At 44.3% G+C, this 23,578-nt stretch overlaps 1 protein-coding gene across 1 annotated transcript in view; it reads right to left on the bottom strand.

Moving 5' to 3' along the window:
• Window positions 1–17,475: 17,475 nt before the first annotated feature.
• LOC146021314 (transient receptor potential cation channel subfamily M member 8-like) overlaps window positions 17,476–23,578 on the bottom strand; it is a 65,658-nt gene continuing 59,555 nt past the window's right edge. Inside the window, exon 16 of the mRNA XM_083155108.1 lies at window positions 17,476–17,680. Within this exon, the coding sequence (XP_083011234.1) occupies window positions 17,476–17,680 (205 nt within the window). The remainder of the gene's footprint in view (window positions 17,681–23,578) is intronic.

The following is a 23,578-nucleotide window of genomic DNA, read 5'->3' as shown; positions in this document are numbered from 1 at the left end:
AACTGTCCCCAAAACGGGTCCAGTGCCCACCGCACATCCATATATATATAAATCTCATGCCTCCAATATCCACCGCATATGTTGCCATGGCAACCCATAGACACAATTCCTGCAATACAACAAAGAACACCAAAATACTAAAACAAAAAAGAAAAAGAAAAACATATAATAAGACAGTGGTATAAGTAATGTGTCCCAACAGCAGCTCACAATTGGATATAAAAATATAACATGTCAATAGACTGTGGGGTCTACAAAATTACAAGAACACCGCTAAATTAAGATCCTCATTCAAGCCTAAGGGTGCCATAGACTGGAGTGTATAGGTCCAATAGCTCTCTTTGTAGCAACAAGTTATGCCTATCCCCACCCCTCCTTAGTGGTGAAATATAGTCAAAAGGTAAGCATCGAAAGTCACACAGGCGATCTCCCTTAAGTGCAAAATGCCTAGCAACAGGAGGTGTGTTCCCATCCATCTTAGTCAGGGCTTTATTTATTGAAGAACGATGCATATTGATACGCTCTTTAAGCATCCTGATGGGTTTGCCCACATATATTTTGTTACATGGGCACTGTATAATATTTACCGTGTATTTGGTGGTGCAGTCCATCTGGTGCTTAAGGTGATATACCTGTTTCGTCAATGGATGCTGCCAGCTACTGCCACTGAGTATATATTTGCAATTGACACAACCTGTACATTTCTTGGCTCCTGTGCCAGTATTCAACCATGTAGCTCTGGTCACTGGTTTCGGGCCCACATCCGTGATGACCACTTGTTGTTTAATGTTAGAACTCCTTTTTTTAGCAAAACATTGGAGTCTGCTCACAGTGTACGCCAATGACAGGATTGGTTTTCAATATATGCCAATGCTTCATAATGGCCCCCCTCAGCACTCCCGAATTGATAGAATAAGTATTGGGAAACAATAGTTTGGTCTCCTGGGCACTCTTCACTCGTGGTGCCAGCAAGTCTTCCCTTTTAAGTTGCAGGCATCTCTCTTTAGCTGATCTCACCTCGGTTTGGTCATACCCACGGGAAATAAAGTTCTGTCCCATCTCATCCAAGGTACTGATCAGATCACTCTTGTTAGACGTGATCCTAGCTGCTCTCACCAGTAGTGAGAATGGGAGACCACGTTTCAGGGGTTGGGGATGAAAACTTGTTGCCAATAATAGATTATTGTTATCGGTGGGTTTCCTATACAAAGTAGTTTTGAAACCCTCAGTTGTCTTGGACACCAACACATCAGAAAATTAAGCTGGTCTACACTGCTAGTACAAGTAAACCTAATGGACCAGACAGTCATATTAAGCTTATCCACAAAGCCATCCAGTGCCACCTGAGATCCAGTCCACACTATGAATAAGTCATCAATAAACCATAAATAAAATGCAATAAACTGAGAATACTCCGGATCCGCCATGATATGTGTTTTTTCAAAATCATACATAAATAGGTTGGCATACGATGGGGCCATGTTGGACCCCATCGCAGTCCCCTGAAACTGTAAATAAAAGGCGTTATCAAACAGAAAGTAGTTTTTATGCAAAATCCGATAAATAATAACAAAAAATCTACCGGTGGTCCTGCAGTGTGGACTGGATTCCAGGCACCTTCTGATGGCTGCCATTCCCTCATCATGACCAATGTTGGTATAGAGGGAGGTGACGTTGAGCGTCACTAAAATACACTCTTGTGATGGCATGCCAAACTGGTTAAGCCTATTCAAAAAATGAGTTGTGTCCCTGAGCCAGTACGGTGTATTCTGCACCACATCCTGTACAAAATAATCCACAAATTGTGATACAGGTTGTGAAAGGGAACCAATTGACGAGATTATTGGTCTCCCTCGTGGGGAGACCAACGATTTGTGTATCTTGGGTAAGATATATATCGGTGGCACCCTGGGGAATTCCTGCATCAGGAAATCCAGAGTGCCATCATCAATCCACCCATTCAAACTCCCCATATTCAGGATAGAGTCAAGTTCCTTTTTGTAACCCACTGCTGGGTCATTTTTTAGTTGTTTATAACAGACCCCATCGGACAATTGACGCATTACCTCATTAATGTAATCAATGCAGTTCAAAATTACAGTTGCCCCGTCCTTATCCGTGGGACAAACCATAATTGTAGAATTTTCCTGCAGGGATTTCAGTGCCAGTTGTTGTTTTGGCAAGGTTAGATCTGCGTATTTTAGACCGCCAAATCTGAGGTATTACGTCTTGTCTGACCAAACGAATGAACGTGTCAATAGAGAGGTTATTCACTCTGGGTCAAACTGTGACCTCACCTTAAAGGGATTAACACTTTTGGTGTCTTCAGAACCCGACGTACCACTTGGGTGTCTAATAAAATGATCTTTCAATTGAAGCTGTCTCTGGAACTTATATAACTCAACCTCACAGTCAAATGGATTCTGTCTGTGGGTCTGAACGAAACTGAGTCCCTTATTCAATACAGCTAATTCAGAACTAGTAAGTTGGTAGTCATATATATTATAAACAATAACCTCCTGCTGTCCCTCTGTGATTCGGGTATATTCCAAAAGCTGGGACTCTCCCCCTTTGATGGACACTAGTAGCTTATCTCTACTGTTCCCACAACCAGAGATATCAGCCTTCCAGCAGCTGGTTACTGCTCCAGCTCCACACACCTGGTATGTAGTTTTATATTCTCGTTGGCAGATTGCTCTACCTCCTAACTCTGATCCCCTACTGCCCAATATCATTTGGTATGTGGGATTCTCCAGTTTTTAATTCCAAATCTTAAATCTAAATCTATTTCCGGGAACTGAAGATATCTGCAGTCAAGCAAGCTGTCCTCCCACCAGACAAAGGGGCTAGTCCCCGAAAGGCTGGTTTATGGTCACGTTTTTTGAATACATTTTGAAAAATCCTATGAGTGCCGCTGTTTGTTTTCTACTACCATTTATCCGGATGGCGGCACCAAGGTGATTGAACTATTAGAGTTGGAGTGCCGGCCCGCAACCACATCTTTATATATATATATATATATATATATATATATATATATATATATATATATATATATATATATATAGGTTAGTTTTCAGTCCGGCACTCCCACTCTTGTGCAATTACCCGGGTGCCTTCCGGAGGCAGTTTGTAGAGGTTTAGAAATAACAAGCAGCGGCACTCAGTCGGGATTTCAAAAGTGTATTCAAATGGTCACAAAATATCCAACGTTTCGGGGATTAAACGTATCACCACACCTTGACAAAGGGGCGTTTAATCCCCGAAACGTTGGATATTTTGTGACCATTTGAATACACTTTTGAAATCCCGACTGAGTGCCGCTGCTTGTTATTTCTAAACCTCTATATATATATATATATATATATATATATATATATATATATACACAAAGAAAATATAAGTGCGCGAAAACAAAACCTTAGAGACCAAATGGAAATAGTGTGACTTGTGCACACACAACGGGAGATAATCCGTCTCAGCCAATTTCAATAAGCCCTCTGGGTCTTTTCAATTAGCCCAGCAGCTCCAAATCACCTGAATTCACAGGTGTAGGATTTCTAGAAAAATAAATTAGAGCGCTCCATAGTGCAGTATATCAAAGACATTTATTTTGTAAAAAGCAATTTTAGCCTTGCATAAAAACAGACGGTTATAATGTACCGCAACAGGCGGTTCAACAACCGCTGGACAACAGCATATACAGTGGTTGATATGGCCGATACATTGTTTCATTTAAAACATAAATATACAGAAAAATATAATACATCACTCAGAATGTCATTACAAAAATGATTGGGACTTCTGAGTGATGTATTATATTTTTCTGTATATTTATGTTTTAAATGAAACAATGTATCGGCCATATCATTCATTCAGTCTGCCGTATTGAAAGTAAATAATAGACTAGTGAAATCTAATGTTTCTATGAAACTAATAACTTGTTATTTTCTCTTCCTTCATTACAACAACCCGTTCCACCATTGTTGTATCTTGCAAAGAAAAGAACATGATTGCCTAAAAAGCGGACACAAAGACACGCACTGATATGATGAACAAGTGATTCGATAAATCAATAAAAAAAAACATCTGATAAGAAATCCATTGATTGATAATGTTTGTTCATACATGTATGACTCCCAAATGATGGTGTACTATTAGCGATGTCACTAAATGCGGTGATGATTTTTGTATGTGATCATGCGTGCCAATGTGTCTTAATATAACAGAATGTGTTTCTCTCTCTTCTCCTTCAAATGTTTTAAATGTAATCTTTATTATGTAATTTTTAAAATATATCTTTTAGAATATATGATGTAAAAACATTTTTATATACTTGTGATACCTCGGCATGATAAATTTGTTGATGCTGAGATATCGATGTAGAACCATCAATGTGAAAGATACTTTGCCCATTTTAGTGTTTAAACAGTTAATTGTAATGTGTGTATGTAAATGTTTTTAAGTTGTATAATATGTACATGTATGTCTGCACACCTGCGGTAAAATACTGTTAAGGTGAGAGCTTTTAGTTCTGAGACAGTACTGGCCCGCAATCTGCAGTGTTTGTATGCTGATAGAATACTATGGAGTTGGTTTAAATGATTAATGCATCACAGCTGTGCAGGAATTTCGGGCTATAAAAGAGGTATCTGACCAACGCCAGGCCAGCCCTCTGACGAAGTACGTGACTACGAAACGCGTTGGGGCGTGGCCTGGCGTTGGAGTCCTTGTCCCTACCTACCTGATGCAAGCAAACGTCTAACGAGTGTAACCGCTCCTACTGCTCAGTGTGTAAGACCACTGTATATGCTGTTGTCCAGCGGTTGTTGAACCGCCTGTTGCGGTACGTTATAACCGCCTGTTTTTATGCAAGGCTAAAATTGCTTTTTACAAAATAAATGTCTTTGATATACTGCACTATGGAGCGCTCTAATTTATTTTTCTAGATATATATATATATAGTTCTGTGCAAAGACCGCACTCACACTCAGTTTTTAGGTATTACGGGGTGCCCAGACAAAGAATACATGTAGTGAGCATGCATCCAATCATAGTCCAGGGGGTATCCACATCTATCAAGCTGTGGATTGTCAGGCACTCGCCTAATAATAATTCCAAAGAAAAGTGTAGTAAAATCCAAATGGTGGTTTTTATTTTTCAATCCTTTTTCCAAATATTCAAGCAGGTATTAATCACCAGTAGATATAGGTTATGCCCCGACGTTTCGGTCCTGCATGGACCTTTTTCAAGGAGCCTATAACATACAGTGCAAAAATCTTTCAATAATTTCATATACATAAAGAGACAGTGCATAGTACATAGAAAAAAATAAGCCAAACATAATCTTACTTAGTCAGCAAAGTTTCATCATAATCATTGGTGTGAAGGAGGAGAAAACCCCAATGGTGACTGGAGCTGCTGCTGAATTTGAACTGCCCGGGCCCGGTTATTTATCCCTCTAATAGGCAATCAGCGCGTGGACGCCACGTCCACGCTCTAACAACGTTGCTTCCGGTGTCACCGGAAGTTCGGGACCCGGAAGTCTCGGCTGCTGGCACGCATCGGTGGAACGCACGGCTTCCTGTCATTCACTGGAGCCGTGCGTGTACTTTTATGTAATCTAACACCCACACTTATGGTTCCGGGTGTTCATAGATCCTTATAGTCATTTGCGGGCTGTCATTTGCTTACCGCAAACGTGGACTGGAGGAAAAAATTTAATATAAAGATATAGATGAGTTTTTTTATATATCAAATGTTATACATTATACGATATTATAGAGGGAAAGCCGGGGACGGTGATATTTGCCAGTTTCTATTAGTAAATATTTAGAGGAGATATACTCTTCATGTCCACGGATTTTTAAGTGAAAATTTATTATAAATTAGTAATCAGCATGTACTGGCTAAGTGTTATAGATCTCTAATAGGACATGGATACTGGGTAAAAAAAGGAACGATTTCAGGGGAAAAAAAGCGTCAGATATACTCCTCACCCTCCATCCTCATCTCAGTCATAGTGGAAAAACAATAAGTGTTAATATTTCATTTTTATTATTATTATTCTAATTTTGTATTTATTATTTTTTATTTTTATATTTATAAAAAAAAAATTTTTTTTTTTTTTTCAAAGAATGGAGACTGGAGAATTAATCGGGTCTGGTCAGACTACAGTGAAGCAATCAGAACAGCAGTGTTTATTTAGGAACTCCCCATAAGTACACCTATATGTGTGTTTCTGTTTTTACAGCAGAAAGGTATCTGGACGGGACCTGAATGCATCGAGGGTAGGTATAGGTCGGACAATTCAAATTCATCAGAGTCCATTGGTCCAATGGGTTGTCATTGAACAAGGGTGAACATAGGGTGAAAACAGCACTTTTTGTCTAAAAAGACTTTTAATAAAGAGAATAACACCAAGTTATGGACATTGTTTACTATATTATGGACTAAAGTTGAGAAGTGCGCCCTTCCACACTTGTTCTCGTATCTTTTCTAATTCCCCTCAGCCAACAGGGGTATTGTGGAAACAGGCAGCAAACTAATAATCTCTCAGAATTTAGCGCGAAAAAGAAGGGGTTTGGTTCATATATATATATATATATATATATTAGAAAAAATATCTGTGTGAGCAGCGCTCAATCTTGAAGTCCAATATTGGTCCAGCAATATAGCCCTTAAATAGGGGTATTAGAAAGTCACCAAAGTCCACAATCGGGACTGCAGCTCTCTTATAACGAACACAGCATCCAGGGTCAGGATGAATCAATATACAGGGAGTGTGTACTCTATATTAAATGTCTTTCACATGCACCATGGAGCGCCCCTTTGTACACTGTGTATATATATATATATATAACTTGCGTGGGGCCGGCACTCCGTGGCCACTAAAGATGAACTTGCCCGGTGCCTTCCAAAAGCTTCCCCGTTAGTGTAACGGGTACATGAATATCTCTGGTGGTGGCGGCACTCTCAGACTGAATAATGACACAATACCACTGTAGAAGTGTCCAACGTTTCAGTGCATAGCACTTTTATCAAGAACAGTGTAACAGTGAGAAAACATAACTTACCCCCATAAATAGCACGCCAACCCCTCTGAAGAGACGCTGCTTCCGCCCGCTCCAGTCAGCTGCTGGTCGCACGGCTCTGACGTCAGACTCACCCCGTGTGTTCATGTTGCATAGCAACAACTACAAACAAATACCAAACAGTGTTAAAAATTCACATATCAATTTAAAACAGTAAAGTGCAAAGTGCATATTAGCCTCTATAAGGTGCTGACCATCCCATAACATTACGATCTTATAGGACATAACGGAATACATAAGGATGCTCAACATCGCTGTTGCGCCGCTAACGGTTGACACGATGTCGACTATTCACTGAAAGTGCTATAACTGTAAATATCAGAAGATATACTCATCTAGTACGTTCCTAAGGAACTATCCTTAACATATTTAAGTCTATAACTCATCGTGTCTATCCCGTGTCGGTCACAAACAGGTCTGTGTGCAAAAAAATACAGCAGAAATACAAGATTTTACATTTACAACTGGAACCATTACCACTGTGAGTGTATATATCATAAATTCATAAAATACACACTGCAAGAAGGCATTCAATCACAACTGGTCAGCATGTCATTAAATCATTATAAGAAACAGTGTAGCCCTAACGTTTCATTAAGCCCCCTAGGGGCCAGGGTCCCCAATTTTTCGATCCACATGGATTCTCTCTGGAGGAGCATGACATTTCTATCACCTCCCCTCTTCAAGGGTGGCACTTGATCAATAATCATGTAACGTATTGCTGTCACATTATGTTTGGCTCTAGCGAAATGTCTCGCTAGAGGCTGGTCACTGTCCCCTTTCAGAATGGCCGCCTTAATGGCTGATCGGTGTAATGCCATTCTTTCCTTGAATTGTCTTTCAGTTTTTCCCACATATTGTAGCGAACAAGGACAGGTGATGATGTAAATAACATATCTGGATGTACATGATAATCTGTAATTAATGTTAAATTTTCTTCCAGAAAAAGGGTGATTAAATGAACCCCCAGTTTGCATGTACCCACATGTAGTGCAATTTGGGCATCGGAAACAGCCCTTCTTTGGGGCTCCCAAGAATGTGCCACCTTTTTTCTTTGACATATCAGTAATGTCAGTATGGACAAGGTAATTTCTAAGATTCTTGTTTCTGCGAAATGCTGGCATTAGCCTAGTATTTAACAGATGCAAATTAGGGTCTGTATTAATGGCTGGCCAAAACGATTTGATTTTCTTTGTGAGGGAAGGGGATTGGTGATTAAATGTATTGGGCCAAATAAACCTATTGTTCTGGCTCTTTTTATCTTTCTCTTTCCTCCCCTGCCCCATCAATTGTGCTTGTGGCACTTTCAGAGCCCTGTCTCTCATTAATTGAATAGTGCTTCTATCATAGCCACGTTCAAAAAATTTCTCACTCATGTCATCAAGTGCTTTAATGGCCTCCGTCCTATCGCTAGTGATCCTGAGGACCCTGAGAAATTGGCTGTATGGGAGTGCTTCTTTTAAATTCTTGGGATGTGCACTAGATGCTAACAATAAATTGTTTCTGTCTGTTGGTTTTCGATAGATATTGGTACGAAGGGTGCTACCCTCTTTGGTGATTGTGACATCTAGGTAATTTACTGAGTTTTCACTGATCTGATACGTCAACTTTACTGGACTATCAGTGCTATTGTGATTGTCAATGAGGGATGTAAATTCCTCTTTTGAACCTCTCCAAAAAATTAGGAGGTCGTCTATATACCTAAAATAGGCATAGACTTTCTCTGACACTGAGGGTGCAGTAAACAATAAATCATTTTCCACCTGAAACATGAAAATATTAGCATAGGCCGGGGCTACATTCGATCCCATCGCAACCCCGGCCGTCTGCAGATAAAAACCTCCATCATAGTAAAAATAATTTTTACTTAATATCATTTCCAGGAGTGTCATAAAGAAATCAAGGTCTGGCCCTAGATATAAGGGATTATTGGTAAGGGTCCTGCGTACTGCCTCCAGTCCCACAGTATGTGGAATACATGTATAAAGATTACATACATCTACCGAACATAACAGGCAATCTGCTGGCAAATCTTTAAAAGCATGAATAGCTGATAGTAATGCTGTTGTGTCTTTAAGACACGTCTTTTTAGCTTGTATAATCGGCTGTAAATACCCGTCTAAATAAATGGAAATGGGCTGGAAAATGGATCCCCTGGCCGATATAATCGGCCGACCTGGTGGTGCTGACATACTTTTGTGCACTTTGGGAAGTGTATATAATAATGGTCTAATCGGTTTGTCTACAGTGAGGCAACTTTTAATTAGATCAGTAATATGTCCCTCAGCACATGCATTCCGTAACAGTCCATCCAATTCTTGTTTAAAGCGAATAGTAGGATCCGATGGTAGTGCTCTATAGGTCTTAATGTCCGATAATTGTCTCTCAATCTCGGTTTTATAATCACTTAGGTTCTGCACTACTATCGCTCCCCCTTTGTCCGATTGTCTAATGGTGATGTCCTCATAAGAGGCAAGATCTTTCAACGCACTCCTTTCATCCTTGGACATGTTCCAGAATTTTGGAATAATGTCCATCGGGTGTTTGGGGGTTTCCTGATCAATCAATCGACTGAATGTTTTTAAAGACGGATTATTACTAGGGGGATCAAATTTGGATTTTGGACGTAATGGAATCAGATGATCTGGGAGGGTGTCTTTTTCTTTCACTGTAGCTTTATCACCAAAGTGTTCACGTAATCTGATTTTTCTATTAAGCTTGTAGGCATCCACCTTCCATTGTAGTGTATCAAATTTGGCAGTAGGTGTAAAAGAAAGACCCTTGTTGAGCACCGATTTTTCTGCCGGTGACAATGTCCGGGATGACAAGTTGAAAATATTGTCCTTATTAGGATCCTTATTTATTTGCCCCTTCTGCCTCGCGCTCTGCCCACCGCGGCGGGTGCGTCTGGTTTTATAGGGCCCCGTTGTGCACGGGTACGGACGCCTAAAGGGCGAGGACCAGGGGGAAGATCACTGTCGCTGCCGGTTGAGGGGTTGTCGGATGTATCACCGCCTGGGCGTCGTAATCTACGTCTAAAGAGCGGACGACTGTCACTCTTTTGATATGCTCCAGTGAGCCAAGGGTATATGCGCTGCTGTTCATAATCTTGGTCGACCTTAGCTCTTTTCTCTCTCTTGAATTGTGTCAACTCATTTTTATATTTATCCAAGTCATTGGAGAGTTTTGACATCCAATCCACTGACGTGTCGGCAAGCAATGCCTCTTTATTGGTCGCCTCATATGTTGCAGCCTTCATTTTGTATATGTCCATCTCCTTCCTCGACTCCTCAATAACGAGGAGGAGGAGATCAAAAGAACATTTGTTCAAAATAGATGTCCATTTGACACAAAAATCATTGTTATAGCGCCCAATTGTCGGGACATTCCTCACCCTAAATCCGCGTGGGATCTTTTTATCCCGATAATAGTTTGACAGTGTCACACCATGCTGGAAAAAATCAAACTCTTTTTTCTTGAGGCGTAATATTTCTTTAAACACATCATGTGGTTGATCTCGATTGCGCTCAGTGTCGGCTTCATCAGCAAAAAGAATTGTCTCGGCATCAGACTCCGAGTAACTATGCAATTTGCCAGGAATCAGTGTCACCCGCTGCTGCAATGGTTCAGGTGTCTCGGTCCTTTTCTGAGACATTTTATGTCACCAATCGTCGATATGGTCGGTACACCAAACAATAGGCCAGTAATTAAAAAGCTGATAGTGAATGATCAAAAGTGAACAAAATATAACAAGTAAAAAATAGGAAGTGGGACCTTAATCCCATATGGTGCTTCAGTGCTGTGAAGTGAGGAGGGATCCACTGTTGCTGGATATGGTCTAGTTGAAATCAGGGCGTGGGTGCCTTGCCAGATTGTCCTAAAATCCGTGTCTGCCGCAGGCGGTTTCTCCGGTAGTAAGACACCAAAGAGGGTAGCACCCTTCGTACCAATATCTATCGAAAACCAACAGACAGAAACAATTTATTGTTAGCATCTAGTGCACATCCCAAGAATTTAAAAGAAGCACTCCCATACAGCCAATTTCTCAGGGTCCTCAGGATCACTAGCGATAGGACGGAGGCCATTAAAGCACTTGATGACATGAGTGAGAAATTTTTTGAACGTGGCTATGATAGAAGCACTATTCAATTAATGAGAGACAGGGCTCTGAAAGTGCCACAAGCACAATTGATGGGGCAGGGGAGGAAAGAGAAAGATAAAAAGAGCCAGAACAATAGGTTTATTTGGCCCAATACATTTAATCACCAATCCCCTTCCCTCACAAAGAAAATCAAATCGTTTTGGCCAGCCATTAATACAGACCCTAATTTGCATCTGTTAAATACTAGGCTAATGCCAGCATTTCGCAGAAACAAGAATCTTAGAAATTACCTTGTCCATACTGACATTACTGATATGTCAAAGAAAAAAGGTGGCACATTCTTGGGAGCCCCAAAGAAGGGCTGTTTCCGATGCCCAAATTGCACTACATGTGGGTACATGCAAACTGGGGGTTCATTTAATCACCCTTTTTCTGGAAGAAAATTTAACATTAATTACAGATTATCATGTACATCCAGATATGTTATTTACATCATCACCTGTCCTTGTTCGCTACAATATGTGGGAAAAACTGAAAGACAATTCAAGGAAAGAATGGCATTACACCGATCAGCCATTAAGGCGGCCATTCTGAAAGGGGACAGTGACCAGCCTCTAGCGAGACATTTCGCTAGAGCCAAACATAATGTGACAGCAATACGTTACATGATTATTGATCAAGTGCCACCCTTGAAGAGGGGAGGTGATAGAAATGTCATGCTCCTCCAGAGAGAATCCATGTGGATCGAAAAATTGGGGACCCTGGCCCCTAGGGGGCTTAATGAAACGTTAGGGCTACACTGTTTCTTATAATGATTTAATGACATGCTGACCAGTTGTGATTGAATGCCTTCTTGCAGTGTGTATTTTATGAATTTATGATATATACACTCACAGTGGTAATGGTTCCAGTTGTAAATGTAAAATCTTGTATTTCTGCTGTATTTTTTTGCACACAGACCTGTTTGTGACCGACACGGGATAGACACGATGAGTTATAGACTTAAATATGTTAAGGATAGTTCCTTAGGAACGTACTAGATGAGTATATCTTCTGATATTTACAGTTATAGCACTTTCAGTGAATAGTCGACATCGTGTCAACCGTTAGCGGCGCAACAGCGATGTTGAGCATCCTTATGTATTCCGTTATGTCCTATAAGATCGTAATGTTATGGGATGGTCAGCACCTTATAGAGGCTAATATGCACTTTGCACTTTACTGTTTTAAATTGATATGTGAATTTTTAACACTGTTTGGTATTTGTTTGTAGTTGTTGCTATGCAACATGAACACACGGGGTGAGTCTGACGTCAGAGCCGCGCGACCAGCAGCTGACTGGAGCGGGCGGAAGCAGCGTCTCTTCAGAGGGGTTGGCGTGCTATTTATGGGGGTAAGTTATGTTTTCTCACTGTTACACTGTTCTTGATAAAAGTGCTATGCACTGAAACGTTGGACACTTCTACAGTGGTATTGTGTCATTATTCAGTCTGAGAGTGCCGCCACCACCAGAGATATATATATATATATATATATATATATATATATATATATATATATACAGTATATATATATATATATGTTGCATCAGCTCATTTAGATAAATGGATTATTACCATGCAGTTAGTAGCAGTACTTGATCAGAATATTAAAAAGTGACAAAGTATTGAATGTCTTGATAATTAGTATCCAACAGTAGTTGTACAGATAAAGCTGCACTTCTCCATCCTGAAAGCATCCAGTTGCACCGTTCGCTGAGGCTAGCCTTATTCGCAGCAATGGGACACACGTGTGTGTGAGATGCTGGCACATCCCCGTCTCAGCGAACTCCGGGACAGGTCACTAAGGTGGGATGGAAAAGCGTGGCTCCATGTTACAGAAACAACAGATGATGTTTGTATTAAAAAGTTAGTGTTTGTTATTTGTGTGGTAGAGTGGGTGAGGCAGGGGCAGATCAAGACTTCTCTTCACTTTTTTCGACTAGCCTATCCCTCCTCCTAACCTCTTTTGATCCTCCTATCCTGCCTCCGTTCCCCTCCGTTCCTACTTATCCTATTGTATTTCGTTCGTCCACCCACCTATTTTTAGTATGTTAACTCTTATGAGTAGGGTCCTCCTTCCTCACGTACTCACCCTACCTCATTACCTAACCTGTGCTCCTGTCCTGTTCTTCCCTTCCTCTACTTCAGGGGTGGCCAACCGGTCAGAGGTAAAGAGCCGAAAAATATCTGTAGTCAAGCTAAAGAGCCAACAACATGCGCGCGCCTTCGACGCGCGTGCCAAAAAAGGGGCATGGTCTATTTGGACCCCTTGGGTGGGTGTGATACACATATGCCTCCAATAGTGCAGTGCCATATATACATATGCCCCCAATAGTGCCAGATACACATATGCTCCCACGGTGCCAGGTATGCCCCCCACGGTGCTGGGTATGCCCCACGGTGCCAAAAAAGCTGATATGCCCCCACAGTGCCAAAAAGCTGGTATGCCCCCACAGTGCAACAAACTGCTATGCCCCCACAGTGCCACAACTGCTATGCCCCCACAGTGCCACAACTGCTATGCCCCCACAGTGCCACAAACTGCTATGCCCGCACAGTGCCACAATCTGCTATGCCCCCACAGTGCCACAAACTGCTATGCCCCCACAGTGCCACAAACTGCTATGCCCCCACAGTGCCACAAACTGCTATGCCCCCACAGTACCACAACTGCTATGCCCCCACAGTGCAACAATCTGCTATGCCCCCACAGTGCCACAATCTGCTATGCCCCCACAGTGCTACAATCTGCTATGCCCCGACAGTGCTAATTTCCCAGCAGCAGCACTCACTGTTGTTGCTGTTGCTGCCGGGCGTGGAGAGGACAGTCTGGTGTCCCCCTGCAGTCCTGTCATGTCACCGAGGGGAGGAGAGCACAGCACACTGGGCGTCTCCTTCCCCCCCTCACTTCCCTGTGACTGGGCCGTCCACCAATCAAAGCTTGCGGGCCGGCTCCTGATTGGCTGCCGGCCTGCGAGCTCTGATTGGCGGATGACCCAGTCACAAGGATGCACAGTGAGGGGTAGGAGAGATAAGCGATGCGCGCTCTCCTCCCCTCAGAAGGAGAAGGGATTCAGGGAACCGGCAGCAGGTGATGGGGACGGGGACAGACGGTGGGCGGCGGGCAGCAGTGGGAGCAGGAGCCGCACTTTAACAGGGGGAGAGCCGCATGCGGCTCTAGAGCCACAGGTTGGCCACCCCTGCTCTACTTCATCTTCAGTCTCCTCGACAATTTTGACACCTACTTCTGAACTGATGCTGATTTTAGTTCTACCAGCTATACCCCTATTTATACTGTATTTTTCAACACACCCTGTACGTTACCTTGTCATTTGTTTTTTTGTTTGCTATGTACGGCGCTGCGGACACTTTGCGGCGCCTTATAAATAAACGTACTACTACTCTTCTGCTGTTTAATCTTGACCCAACCCCCGCCAGTTCTGACTCCTCAAATTAAACAAAATTAGACAATTTTGGGTACTTTTTTGGGGGGAAAGAATTATCCAGTTAAGCGGTTAAGATGCTTATTTATTAAAAGCAATTTGTGGGCTATCATCTGAAAACACACATTTTCTGAGCATAGCCACATATTTCAAGTATACCCTGCGTGTATAGTGAAAGCGTCGGGAGCCGCCAAAGTGTTCAAGCACCAGATGACGGAGACCTGCGGGCTGTCAGCAACAATAAAGATCACAGCGGCACCTGCAGCGGGTTTCTCTGATGGTCTGGAGCTGCGGGTTGTCGGTGTGGCTTTTATTGGTGGCGGGGAGCTGCATGTATTGTGCAGAGCTGGGCCCGCCTGTTGCTGAGATTCGCGGGTGGCGGTGACGTATGTGCGGCTGAAGGAGGACATTACGGCGGATGGAAAGAGCAGCAGGCATAGGGGGGAGACGCTGCTGGAGACGCCAGGGAGTGCTGAGGCGAATGATGTGCACTCTGTGCTTCCAGCGGTGTTGGGTCCCGCTACTGCAGATGTAGTCTGTAAATTCGGCATCCAGTGGAATCTAGACTTTTCTTCTAAGGGGGGCAATCACCCCCTTCACACACACACACACACACCCCCCCACACACACACATATCCTTAGATATGGTAGTGGTCCTGCTGGCGTTACTGGTTGCCTCGACTCTGTCAGGGATCACGCCAGAGGCAGGACTCTGGGAGGCAATGGAGTCATCTGCCGCCAGGCTCCTGCTCCCAAGGGGGCACTTCTCCTCCCCTTCAAGTTTAAATCAGTTAACGGAAAATCGTCAATATCTCTTTTGTAATGGAGTTCTGAAATATGTGTTCTCTCTCTATAATGTAAATTGTACGGTTGTGTGTGATGGGGGGGGGGGGTGGCGGGCACCAATATTTATCTTGCCTCGGGGCAACTTGGACAACTTACACCACTGGGTCACGCTGAGCGTCACCTGTATAACCATTGGGCAGAAAGACAAGGTACAACCCAAAGAGGCAAAACCTGAACACAAGATACTCAAATATAATGCACACAATCACCACACGTGTGAACGGTGATCAATGATTTATTATGTACTATGTAGGGGGGGCAGGCCATTTGCGGCTTGAGCCTTGAGGGGACTGATGAAGTGATCTGTGTACCTGTAGTAGCTGCCGGCTCCTGCCGGGTGGCTCCACACCTGAACCTCCTGCATGAGTCGGCCACAGGTACTGTCCCTGCTCACCTGACTGACCCGGTCTGTCAGAGGCTCCCGCAGCCATCGTCTCCTCAGTCCTCACTGCGCTGCTGCTCTCCCTTCCCGCGGCTCACTGCTGCCTCCCAGCACAGCGCCACTGTACGCGCGCTCTCTCGCCTCTCGGTCATCCTATCATGCGGGGTGTCGCGGCTCTCTCTACCGCTCAGCACTTTCCACTAAACAGTCTCTAGTTGCACCTTTTTCTTCTCCGCTCCACGCAAATGCCAACCCTGTGGTAGTGGTACCTCAGGGATCTTAACTCCTCCCCCTCACTCTCCCGCTCTGCGCCAGCCTGGCCGAGGGGGCTTCCCGCGCTCCTCGGTATTTGCCAGAGCACACGCCCTATGGTCGCTTAGCAACCAGGTAATGGTTAACCCCTGCAGCTCTGGTGGTTTATAAGGCCTACAGGCAGCATTGGCTACAGTTTAGTTTGAGACTTTGAGCACTAAAAAGGGGGCTAGACTAGCATTGCATACCTCCCAACATGACCCTCTCCAGGAGGGACACAATGCTCTGCTCCTGCACTTTCCTCTTAATGTATGATTGCCATCACCTGTGTTGAAACACCTTTCTTATCAATTAACCTGTTCAGCACAGGTGCTGGCAATCATACATTAAGAAGAAAGTGCAGGAGCGGAGCATTGTGTCCCTCCTGGAGAGGGTCATGTTGGGAGGTATGGTATTGGGGTACCACATGTGATTAGCTGAAATCATGCAGATAGAGTTTTTGCACAGTTACTTAGGAGGTATTTCCCCCTTCGACCTAGTGGATATGCACAATTAAATTGGTAATTAAGATACCTAGCAAAAAGGAGTCTTGTCTCCCAGTGTGCACCCTGTTATGGTTGCAACCTATAGAACTCTTTGGAGCCGTCGCCAATAAACTCCACAATACATAAAACAAATTCTTTGTGGCGCCACTAATAGTTATCCTACCGCTGTACATAAATTAGGGCAAGTGTTTACCTTTTATTTACTTTTTCCAGGCGATTATCTCATTTCTCTGGATTCTCTCTAAAAAAAGACTCCAAAGAGAAACCAACATGGGCCCTGATTCTGGTTAGCAAACTCCCTTGTACAGGGAGTTTGATGATGAAGATCTCGCCGTTTCTACTTCGCCTGATCCCTGAGGCGAGGTGGAAACGGTGAGTGTGGCCGTCAAAACCCCCTCGTCGCCGAGCGGCATTGGATATAATATACCCCATTTTCTGTGAGTGATCCAGATCCTGAGACCACCTAGCTCCCATACATAAAGATTTTTACAGCTGGTACATTGTTGGGCTTATGTACAAGGACTCATATAGCCACATGAACTGCACAATACATACCGGGGTGGATGTATGAAGCAGTGATATGGGTGGAGATGTGTGCTAGTGGAGAAGTTGCCCAATGGCAATCAATCAGCACTGAAGTAACATTTATAGTTTGCATACTAGAAAATGATACAAAGCTGCTGATTGGTTGCCATGGGCAACTTCTCCACTGGCTCACTTCTCCACTCTTATCACTGCGTCATACATCTACCCCAATATATCATATATCTTTAGATGGGATTTGTATTTATGTTGTCCAGCTGGTCAATCTGATGTAGGATTATTATATTGGGGTCTATTGCCTGTGCATGTGGCTTGCCCTCATCTCTGGCAGCGTTGGACTCCTGGTGAGCGAGAGAAAACCTCTGTATTGTAGCATTGTGTTTGATGAGTCTCTGAGTCCCAGATGAGCATGATGATATCCTCAAACCTGGACTGTAAGGGTGGAATTTGGGAAACTCTGCCATAATGACATCCAGCATGACTACACAGATTTTATTTCTGCATTTCTAACATGTCGATGTGGTACTTTTTATCTTATTCTGTCCCTATCCCCAGCACTCACCCTTACCCATTCTGTCATTGTCATTGTCAGTATCAAAAATAAGGTGTGAGAGATTTTTTATCATAAATCCGTTCACTGAAATCCCCCAGGATGCACTGCCTGTAATGCATCAGCACTAGGCTGCATTATTTGCATCATTGTCTGTCTATCCCAGTGGTCAGGGAACTCGGTCCTCATTACCTCACACAGTGCATGTTTTGCAGGTCTCCTCACAGAATCACAAGTGAAATAATTAACTCCACCTGCGGACCTTATAAAATGTGTCTGTGAGTAATTAGTACACCTGTGCACCTGCTGGGTTACCAGCAAAACATGCACTGTGTGGGGTAATGAGGACCGAGTTCCCTGACAACTGGTCTATCCAAACTGCTGTAATCCAGGCTAGATCTGATGGTTTATTATAGTCAGCAAATGTATCAGTTTTGTATCATATACGTTTACAGCACAGAGCAGATTTGGCATTTCTGTGGGCCTATAGTTTTCTTTATGCATACCTCCCAACATGACCCTCTCCAGGAGGGACACATTGCTCCGCTTCTGCCCTTCTGTCTTAATTTATGATTGACATCACCTGTGTTGAACACCTTTCTTATTAATTATCCTGTTCAACACAGATCAAGGTAATCATGCATTCAGCAGAAAATCCAGAAGCAGAGCATTTTGTTCCTCCTGGAGAGGGTCATGTTGGGAGGTATGTTTATGTCCAGAGATGGCAGTCACACACTGTAATACAGTACTGTAGTTGTAGAATTTATCTTGATGGTGCAAAAGTGGAGGAAAGTATCCTGTAGTTTGTCAAAACTGAATTAATTGAATGCTATTTATAATATTAGTACAGTAGTTGTAGAACGAGGTGTACCTCATACACCCATACACTTGTACTCATACACACTTGTTGAACCAAATAGCTAGTTTTGGCATGCCAGGTCCAGTGCCATTTGGCATCATTTTTTTACTCTCATACAGAGGCGGAACTAGCGAGTAGTGGGCCCAGGTGCAAAAAATATTCTTTGGGCCCCCCGCCCCACTCAAAATGGGAACAGTGTGCGCCAAAGACGGCTGCAGTGTGTGCACGTAAGATAAGGGCTACAGGCTGTAAGATGTGTGTGCATGGTTAGGGTTACAAGCTGTGGGATGTGTGTGTATGGTTAGGGTTATAGGCTGCGGGGTGTGTGTATGGTTAGGGTTATAAGCTGTGGGATGTGTGTGTATGGTTAGGTTATAGGCTATGGGTTGTGTGTATGGTTAGGGATATAGTCTGTGGGGTGTGTGTGTATGGTTAGATTATAGGCTATGGGGTGTGTGTATGTTTAGGGTTATAGGCTGTGGGGTGTGTGTGTGTATAGTTAGGGTTATAGGCTGTGGGCAGGGGCGGATTTAGGGTTGACGTCGCCCGTAGGCACAAAATCAATGTCCGCCCCCCTGCCTAATTGTAATATTTTTATTGATTAGTTATAAGCCCTCATTTTATGATTTGCTAAGTAGGACAACTTACAGGGGCAGTATCTGCATGTCCTATCTATTTACACTCTATTCAAGATGGAACCTGGTGCAGTACAGTGGAAACATTTTGCAGTTACTGGTACATTTCAGGCTGATGGTACTATCACAGGCACCCAAGTGCCGCCCCCAAACATGTGCCGCCCCTAGGCACGTGCCTCACGTGCCTAATGGGAAATTCGGCACTGGCTGTGGGGTGTGTATATGGTTAGGGTTATAGGCTGCAGGGGGTGTGTATGGTTAGGGTTATAGGCTACGGGGTGTGTATGGTTAGGGTTATAGGCTGCGGGGTATGTGTATGGTTAGGGTTATAGGCTGCGTGTGTGTGTATGGTTAGGGTTATAGGCTGCAGGGTGTGTGTGTATGGTTAGAGTTATAGGCTGCGTGTGTGTGTGTATGGTTAAGGTTATAGGCTGCGGGGTGTGTGTATGGTTAGGGGTGTAGGTTGCGTGTGTGTGTGTATGGTTAGGGTTATAGGCTGCAGTGTGTGTGTATGGTTAGGGTTATAGGCTACGGTGTGTGTGTGTGGTTAGGGTTATAGGCTGCGGTGTGTGTATGGTTAGGGTTATAGGCTACGGTGTGTGGTTAGGGTTATAGGCTGCGGTGTGTGTGTGTATGGTTAGGGTTATAGGCTGCGGTGTGTGTGTATGGTTAGGGTTATAGGCTACGTGTGTGTGTGTGGTTAGGGTTATAGGCTGCGGTGTGTGTGTATGGTTAGGGTTATAGGCTGCGGTGTGTGTGTATGGTTAGGGTTGTAGGCTGCAGGGTGTGTGTGTGTGTATGGTTAGGGTTATAGGCTGCGGGGTGTGTGTATGGTTTGCAGTGTCGGACTGGGGCACGAAGGGCCCACCAGGGAAATGCACTCACAGGGGCCCACCAAGGGGCGTGGTCTTTTTGAAGGGGTGTGGCCATCTGACCAGAGAGGAGTGGCTATACACTATAGAATTTTGAGCCAATTTCATCCGATTTCTGCACTTTGGGCCGATAATCGGTCAAAATTGCCTCAAAATCACAGGTGTGTGACATTTGATCCATAAACCCCCCACGTTGATAATAAAGCACATAGGTCCCATAGATAATACAGCAAATACCACCCCCCCAGATATTACAACACATAGGTCCTCCACACACAGATAATAGTACAGCATGTAGGTCCCCACACATAATACAGCACATAGGTCCCCCACTCAGATAATAGTACAGCACATAGGGGCGCACACGCCGCCCCCCCCCCCCCCCCCCCCCCCCAATAGGGGAATGTAGAAATATGGTAATGGCTGTTCCCAAATCCAAACCCACATGCAAGGGGGACCTTTGCGCGGCGCAGCCACGCGGCGCAAATGGGGTTTGGCCTCATGGGACGGAGGCGTGGCATCACAAAATTGTGCGTGGTATTACACTTTAGACCACAACGTAATGCCCATTGGGGGAGGGAATTGCTCGTTGCCAAGGTGGGGAGGAAATTGCTAATTGCCAAGGAGGATGTCATACTACTGGATACACCTAAAGAAATGACAGCCGGGCAGAGAGCCGGCTGTTTAGTCTGAAGGTGCCCATACACTAGTAAGATTTATGTTCAGATCTGGCTGGTTGGAACAAAAACATGGTTATGGATGAGTGACAGTTTGTCAGTTTTACAGCATTTCCAAGCAAATGGTCAACTGTCATTTGCTCTCATCCATAACCATGTTTTTGTTCCAACCAGATAAATCTGCAGATAAATCTGCGTGTGTATGGCCACTTTAAGGAATTGCTTGTTGCCAAGGGGGATGTCTCACGCCGCTGGACTCACCTAACTGAAATAAATGACAGCTGGGCAGAGAGCGATGTGCGCTGCCCGGCTGTAATCTCTGCAGGAGCATCAATATTTTCAGTTCTCGCGCTGGGGCCCGGCAGCCAATCAGGAGCAGCTACCAATACCACCAATGCCGCTCCTGATTGGCTGCCGGCGGTCCAAAGGGACAATTGAAAATATACAGCCGGGCAGCATACATCGCTCTCTGAACGGCTGTCATTTCTTTCAATTAGGTGTGTCCAGCGGCATGAGACATCCCCCTTGGCAGCGAGCAATTCCTTAGACCAAACAGCCGGCAGCACATAGCTCTCTGCCCGGCTGTCATTTCTTTGAATTTTTAGCGGCTGGTGGTCTAATGGGTGGTCCGGTACACCCCCGGACCACCCCTTCGATTCGCCTATGGCCCCTCCCCCATATAATACATTACATAAATCCCCCCACTCAGATAATAGTACAGCACATAGCCCCCCCCCATATAGTACATTACATAGGTCCCCCCACTTAAATAGTACAGCACATAGGCCCTCCATATAGTACATTACATAGGTCCCTCATTCAGATAATAGTACAGCACATAGGCCCCCAATAAAATATATTACATAGGTCCCTCACTCAGATAACAGTACAGCACATAGGCCCCCCATATAGTACATTACATAGGTCCCCCCACTCAAATAGTACAGCACATAGGCCCTCCATATACAGTAGTACATTACATAGGTACCCCACTCAGATAATAGTACAGCACATAGGCCCCAAATAAAATATATTACATAGGTCCCCCACTCAGATAATAGTACAGCACATAGGCCCCCCCATATAGTTCATTACATAGGTCCCCCACTCAGATAATAGTACAGCACATAGGCCCTCCATATAGTACATTACATAGGTCCCCCACTCAGATAATAGTACAGCACATAGGCCCCAAATAAAATATATTACATAGGTCCCCCCACTCAGATAATAGTACAGCACATAGGCCCCCCATATAGTACATTACATAGGTCCCCCCACTCAGATAATAGTACAGCACATAGGCCCTCCATATAGTACATTACATAGGTCCCCCACTCAGATAATAGTACAGCACATAGGCCCTCCATATAGTACATTACATAGGTCCCCCACTCAGATAATAGTACAGCACATAGGCCCCCCATATAGTACATTACATAGGTCCCCCCACTCAGATAATAGTACAGCACATAGGCCCTCCATATAGTACATTACATACAGTAGGTCTCCCACTCAGATAATAGTACAGCACATAGGCCCCAAATAAAATATATTACATAGGTCCCCCACTCAGATAATAGTACAGCACATAGGCCCCCCCATATAGTACATTACATAGGTCCCCCACTCAGATAATAGTACAGCACATAGGCCCTCCATATAGTACATTACATAGGTCCCCCACTCAGATAATAGTACAGCACATAGGCCCCAAATAAAATATATTACATAGGTCCCCCCACTCAGATAATAGTACAGCACATAGGCCCTCCATATAGTACATTACATAGGTCCCCCACTTAGATAATAGTACAGAACATAGGCCCCAAATAAAATATATTACATAGGTCCCCCCACCAGAGGCGGAACTACCGCCGGTGCAGGCGGTGCAGTGCACCGGGGCCCAAGCGGTTAAAGGGGCCCGATGCTGCCGTCTGCCCGGCATAAGATATTGAACTTTCTTTTTTTCAACATGTGCGCGTGTGTGGGGAGAGGAGGGTAAGCAGGCAGCGCGGGGATCAGGGGTGGCGCGGCTGCCTCATTCAGTGTAGTGGTCTAGGCAGCGGCTTCTTGAGTGGCAGGCAGCGTGTAGTATCGGGTGGACGCCGGGGCATACATGGAATGGATACAGCTGCAGCAGCACCCTGCCTGCACGTCTGCATCCATTCCGGCCCAGGACTGGTCTACTGCTGTAGCCTAGCAACAGGCAGCCAATCGCAAGGCTGCCTGTTGCTGCTCTGACTCTGACTCTGACTGCAGATAGGAAGTTATATCTGCTCTGAGGCTGAGCCTGCAGGCGGAGCGGAGGAGCGACAGCACCAGTAAAAGGCACCCGAGGTAAGTACAATTAAGGGGGGATAGGGGCAGGCACACATTATAAAAAAGGGGGCTGGGGGCCGCACTGCACCACACAATAATTTTTCAATCAATAGGGGGGCGGGGCGGGGGGCGGCCGTAAAAATATCAGATGGGGCACAGAAAAATAGTTATATATTTATATTAAGAAATAAAACCATTCCCTGTACATTTATGTGGAAAAAAATATATATATAGGCACCGGGCCAGGGCCTACAGACACTGGCTGAGGGTGTGACAGGTCGCATCCACTGTATGTGTGTGTATATGTATATATATAGTGGATGTGGCCTGTCACCCCCTCAGCCAGTGTCTGTAGGCCCTGGCCCGGTGCCTATATATATTTTTTTTACACAGAAATGTACAGGGAATGGTTTTA

Source organism: Crinia signifera, chromosome 7 (genome assembly GCF_055691185.1).
Source record: "Crinia signifera chromosome 7, ASM5569118v1, whole genome shotgun sequence".
NCBI lineage: Eukaryota > Metazoa > Chordata > Amphibia > Anura > Myobatrachidae > Crinia > Crinia signifera.
Note: the sequence above shows the minus strand (reverse complement) of the source record. Positions and strands in the feature narration are given on the sequence as shown.